Source organism: Rhea pennata, chromosome 2 (assembly GCF_028389875.1).
Source record: "Rhea pennata isolate bPtePen1 chromosome 2, bPtePen1.pri, whole genome shotgun sequence".
NCBI classification, from domain to species: domain Eukaryota; kingdom Metazoa; phylum Chordata; class Aves; order Rheiformes; family Rheidae; genus Rhea; species Rhea pennata.
In genome coordinates this window covers 8138534-8144533 of record NC_084664.1, presented here as the reverse complement: position 1 = coordinate 8144533, position 6000 = coordinate 8138534, and the positions used below count along the sequence as shown (strand labels likewise).

The 6000-nt window shown below is 53.2% G+C and overlaps 1 protein-coding gene across 13 annotated transcripts in view; it reads left to right on the top strand.

The window, feature by feature from the left end:
* Positions 1–1323: 1323 nt before the first annotated feature.
* KMT2C (lysine methyltransferase 2C) overlaps positions 1324–6000 on the top strand; it is a 201785-nt gene continuing 197108 nt past the window's right edge. For all 13 annotated transcript variants that reach the window (XM_062568808.1, XM_062568817.1, XM_062568814.1 and 10 more), the window contains exon 1: positions 1324–1821. In XM_062568808.1, coding sequence (XP_062424792.1) covers positions 1640–1821 — 182 coding nt within the window. In that variant the 5' untranslated portion in view covers positions 1324–1639. The remainder of the gene's footprint in view (positions 1822–6000) is intronic.

The following is a 6000-nucleotide window of genomic DNA, read 5'->3' as shown; positions in this document are numbered from 1 at the left end:
ACCCACCTGGTTCCTGTTGTCTTTGCATGGCTGGGTAAAAGAGGTATCTTTATACATACATATATATGCGTGTGTGTAAATATACATGTATGTATCTATGTGTGTAGACAGATGAGTTGTATGCATTACCCGTGTTTCCATAGTTAGACTGGTAGCAGTCCTTGTTATTAATGTCACAAATATCTAATTTAACTTCCCACAAAGCTAGAGAGTGAACCAACGGCGACTCTTCCGTTACGAAATGGCTCCCAGGAAAACCGTCCAGGCACAGGCCGCGTTGGCCGCAGCACGCCATGCGCAGCGCGGCATGTCCGAAGGCGACAAGAGCTCCCGGGAGGAAGAGCCGGGCCACGGTCCGCTTACGCTCCGCTTTTTTTTTAGGTCGCGGAAGGGCGCAGCGCCAGCCCCGCCGCACCGCGCCGCACCGCGCCTTCGCGCCGCGCGCGCACCGCATGCGCCACACGCGCGGCCCCCGCCGCGGGGCTCCCGCCTCCGCCCGCCGCCCGCGGCGCGGCGCTGCGCGGCGCCCGCCCGGGCCCCGGGGGGAAAGTCCGGGGGCGCGGCCCGCGCTGTGCGGGCTCGGAGCCGAGCCAAGCCGAGCCGCGCCGGCCAGGCTCACTCCGGCCCGGCCCGGCCCGTCTGCGGCTCCGCGCTCTGGGCGCAGCCCGCCGCGGCAGCGAGCCCGCGAGGTCAGTGGCGGCGGCGGCGCGGCGGGCGGAGGGTGTCTGCGCGGCGCGGCACGGCGCGGCGCGGGCAGGCGCAGTGTGGGGCCCGGCGCGGGGGAGGGCTCCGCGCCCGGGTGTCGCACTGGCGGCGGCGGGGGGGGGGGGGGGGAGGTGGCGCGGCGGGGCAGCGCCGCCATCCCCTCCCCGCCCGCGGGCCCCAGGGGCGGCCGCTCTCTCCTCCCCCTCCGCCGGCTCCCTCCTCCTCCTCCTCCCCCCCCCCCGTTCCCCCCCCCCCCCCCCGCTTTCCTCCTCCTTCTTTCCCCAAAGTTAAACTTCCTGCTCCGGCCCGGCTGGGAAGGGGACGCGGAGCCCGGCCGGACGCAGCCCTCGGCACACACAACAGCTGGAGCTGTCAAAACTTCCTGCGCCGCGCCGCGGCCCCCGCCGCCTCCGCCGCCTGCTCCTCCTCCGCCCCCGGGGGCTCGGCGCGGGGGGAGGGCGCAGGGCCAGTGTACAATGAAGCGGCGGCCGCCGCCGCAGCCGGGCAGCGCAGCAGCCGGAGCCGCCGCCAGCTCCCGGGGCCTCTGAGAGGGGGGGCGCCCCGCGGCGGGATCGGCCCGCCTCGCGCTCGCCCGCGCCCGCGCCCGCACCCGCTCCGCTCACCTCGCCCAGCGCCGGCGGAGCCCGCCGAGCCGGCGGGGGGGTTATTGTGTGTGAGACCCGGCGTGCCGCCGCGCTCGCGCTCCTCTGCCCCCACCGCCGCGCGCCTCCCGCCGCCCTCCCCATGCCGCTCCCGCTCCTACCTGTGCTGGTCGGCGGCGGCTGAGGCCAGCGATGCGCGGCGGAGGTGGAGGAGGCGGAGGTGAGGAGGCGAGGAGCCGCGGGAGCAGGAGGAGCATCGGGATCCCCATCACCATCCTCATCTTCATCCTCATCATCATCATCCATGTGTCTCTCTCGTCCTGCTGACTAGGATGTCAACGGAGGACAAGAGTCTGGTGGTGGCGGTGGCGGAGCCGCCTCAGCAGCAGCAGCCCCCCGAGCCTGGAGCTCCCCCCCCAGCAGCAGCAGCAGCAGCAGCAGCAGCCACAGACAAAAGACCTAGGGGCCGGCCTCGCAAAGATGGCGCTTCCCCTTTCCAGAGAGCCAGAAAGAAGTAAGTTCAGCGCTGGTGTGTGCGAGGCAGAGAGGGGCAGGGGGCAGGCAGCCAGGCGCAGGCAGAGCTGTCAGCGCCGGCTGGCTGCTCGTCGCCCCCCTCCCCGCTGCCTAATGCCATTTTGAGAAAGGGGCCTTCTTTCTTCTCCTCCTCTCCCCTTTGCACTTTCCCCTCCTCCTCCTCCTTTTTCACCTTTGTCTTCCTCCGCCTGTTTTCCCTTTTCACTTTTCTTTCGCCGTCCCCGTTCCTTTTCTTTTCCTCTTTCTTTGGACTTTCTCTTTGGCTCTTCTCCCCTCTCTTCCTCCTCCCCCCCCCCTTCCTCTGCACCTTCCCTCTTCTCCTTTTTGGCTCTCTTCTCCTCCAGGACGCTCGGTTGCCTTCAGCGTCGCCTGGATATTTTTTACTCAGTGGTAGTTCGTCGCTGTTCCCCCCCTCCTTTTTTTTTAAGAAAGAGAAAGAAAACGATGGTTGTTGCCCTAAGTGGATGGCTATGAAAACACTCCCCCCTCCCCCCAGCACACACGGGTGCGGACGCGCACACACAAAGTTTGGGCAGGAGTTTCTCCGCCACCGCCTCGCTCGCCGTGAGCTCGGAGGCGGAGAGCGGCTGACGGCGCTGAGGGGAGCTGTCAACCGCCTCTCGCGGAGGGACGCGGCGGCCGCGCCGCTGGGACGGGGAGGCTGCCCAGCGGCGAAGCACAACAAACACCGGGGCGGGGGGCTGCCTCCTCCTCCCCCTCCTCCTCTTCCCCCTCCTCCTCCTCCTCCGCCCTGGCGGATTTCCCTTCGCCGCAGCCGGGCCGGGCACAGCCCGGGCAGTGCCCCGCAGGCCGGCGGCGAGGGGCGGGCGCGGCGGGGGGGGGGGGGGGGGGAAGGAGGGCGCGAGCGCCGGCGTTCGTTAGCCCCAACGGCCCCCAACGGTCGCAACGGCCGCGCGGGCTCGCCAACGGCCGCGCGGGGAGCGCCGGCGCCTCGCGCTCGCCTCTTGGCCGGGCGGCCGTCGCGCAGGCAGTAAGCGGCGGGGAGTGGGGGAAGGGAGGTCAAGCGCGGAGCCTGTGGCAGTGGGCACGGCGAAGTTCGGGCAGCGCGGGCACCAGGAGCGAGGTAGCGCCCAAGCCCGATTCCGGCGCCCCGAAAGGCTAAGCCGTGTGGGCGAAGCGGCGCGTTTGTTTGTTTTAGCGCTGACAGGAGTTGGGCGTCGCGTTAGGCGGCGTTGGAAGGCCCGACGGCCGCAGCAGCGGAGGGGCCGCGCCTGTACGCGCTGTACCCCCCTTCGGGTTGTTTTGCGTGTGGTGGGTCTTGCCGTGACATAGCTTATGGAGGCAGTACCAGCACAAAGGTAGGCTAACGCGGTCTGAGAAGACGCACCGTAATTTTTCAGCAAAATAGGAAGTCTGCGTGTGGTAGAGTTGGTGGAAGCCTGGAGGTTTTCGAGTTTGTTTCCCTTTGTTTTAAAGGGACGCTTTCAGTTTGACATCCGCTGAGTCTATTTAAACAGGTGAGTTGCTGGTGCTTGGTTAAATGCCCACCGCAGACGGCTCAGTCATTTTCTAGGTTTCACTGTAAAGTGACAAAGCACTGGCAGGGAATTCTACTATGCAGGAAATAAACACACGTAAAGAAAATACTTTTCTCTATTATAATTCGGATTATTTTTACATATTTATGCTGCATAAATATTCCAGGACAAAACTATCATTAATTAGGGATATGTGGATGATTTTTATTCTTGCTGATGAAAGTTTTCCCTTGAAACATTTTAATGTTTAGCCCCTGGTTTTGGTGGAGATGCATCATTCACAGCTCCTCCCTTCAAAAATTCTACATTTTTGCTTAATGCAAATTTTCTTATAATGGTAGTTAAAAGTAGTTGGCAAACATATATGTTCATTGAAGTTCTTAAGTTCATCGACTTCAGTTTGACGTACTTTTATTTCTACATATAGAATCCAAGAATCCATATAGGAAACCTTTGAGTTTTTATTTTAAAGAAGTTTTAGGAAGGAAAATATGAATACATCTGAAATGCACCAATCTGTCACCAAAGCCACAGAGTTTAAAAAGTAAGCTCCTCTTCAAGTAAGGATTCTCAAAATACTATTATTTGTGAAAACTGTCATTTCTTTTATGCCAACTTGAGGTTGTTTATATGCTTGATGAAAAATGGGTGTTACAGAGGTAATTCCTTTCTCAGTTATATTTGTAGTGTTGTGGGAATATTGTCAACTACTATTAGCAGGAAATAAATATTTTCTAGTAAAAATATTTACTAATCTTGACATGAATATAAACATTTGCATAAGAGCCAGAAATGAAATTAGCTGAGACCAAAATGAAAATGACTAAATACTCTTTTTCTTCACATTACTGTTCTCTGGTGTGGGACTACAACCTAATCATGGCTGATATCCTTCTGTATCTTTATGGAAAACCAGTAATATTGGTAAAGATGTTATAATTACATACAGTAAGTCATAAACTTTTAAAGCTAGGTTTGTATCAGCAGTAGTGATTTTCTAAGTTCTTCATAGAGTAGATGAAGACTGGACTTTTTTAGTTGCATCTATTTTTGGAAAAAATGGTTTTATTTTCTAAGTTTTACTATTTACACAATACTGATTACAATTAGCTAAGAGGCAAAAATAAAATAAGTAAAAATAATTTCTTTTGTTTTCATATAACTCTTGGATATGTCTTCCTTTTCACTTCTGCACTTTCCAGTTGGATTAATGTGCCTCATATAAACCAGATAAAAGAGCATATGTCAGACCATTTTCTGTACTGTAATCACATGTCTAAATCACTATTAGCCATTCAAATTGTTCAACTGCTTTATCCCATTATAGGAAATGTTCCATTGACTGTTTGGTGTACATGCAGCCTAAGTAATGATAAAACTAAGAGGCCTGCATTAAAACAACATAGCCAAAATAAAATAATTCCTGACCAGTAGATGCCTCCATTAAAGAACAGTATAGTATTTGAAAATGCCTTAGGTTGGTATTTTACCTTCTTGAAGGCCATATATTTAAGAATTTGATGAGTTTAAGCAGACCAATGGAGAACTGCCTTGAATGTGCTTCTTTGAGATGCCAAGGATTCTCAACCCTTCACAAAAGTAGACCAATCCTAAGGGAGCAAATAATTTTCCAGTATGACAGTTCAGTTAAAGTCTCCATTATCCTGTATTTTGCCTGTTTTTAATAAATTACTAAAAATAGCAGTGGGTCTGCAAACAGACACGTATAAGAACCAGTTAAGGTTATCTTTAGGTGGTGAACTGTGAATCAGCTTAAACACTGAGGTAGAGAATCATTTGTGGTGTCAGTACCTGGAGAGTTACTGCTTGTAGAGAATTATGTGAGAACAACTTTTTATTATTATTTGAAGGAAAGGCATAACTAAGTGTATAGCTCTATGAATAGCATTGTCAGGAGACGTAATCTTAAGTGAACAGTTCATTTTTATTATTTGTATTATAATTGTGCCTAGAGGCCAGGGAACCATTACACTGCATACAGTACAAATGCATAAGCAAACATTGCTTCTGCACAAACAGCTTCATAATCTAAATGTATAGATAGGACTGCGTGTAAATGTAAGAATATCTTGGGAAAGCACAAGAGAGCAGTGAGAATGCTGTGAGCAGAAGAACATGCAGAAGTTCAAGTACTCTGGCTGTCTCAGCGTTGGTGAATGATTCATAGGCATCAGACTTGGAGGAGATGTTTAAGGAGGGTAACATTGTCACCCTGAGGATTTTCACAGATAACTTGTTTCCTGCTTGAAGTGCTAGACAAACACTCATATTTTCTTCTTTACATTTTGACGACTGGGTATCTGAACAGAGCAGAGGTAGAAGTGTAAGGGGTAGAGCTAGGATAGGCCATGCAGCACCTTGAAACTGAGAATGAGTAGGTCATTCTTGATGTGATCCACAAGAAGAAAGAAAAACGCAAAGAACTGTCATCAAAGCAATGACTGAGGAAGATATTTTTGTGATACCAACTTTCAAATGAATTTAAAAGGTGGTGTGATTGCTCTTACCAAAGCCAAAAAGGAGTAGAAAGTTGCGGTGCTGAAGATAAAAAATAATGAAGAAAGAAACTTCCAGGCATATGGTTAGAAAGGAGAACCTGGATCTTGCTAATCTAGTATAGAAGAAAGTGGAAATACTTA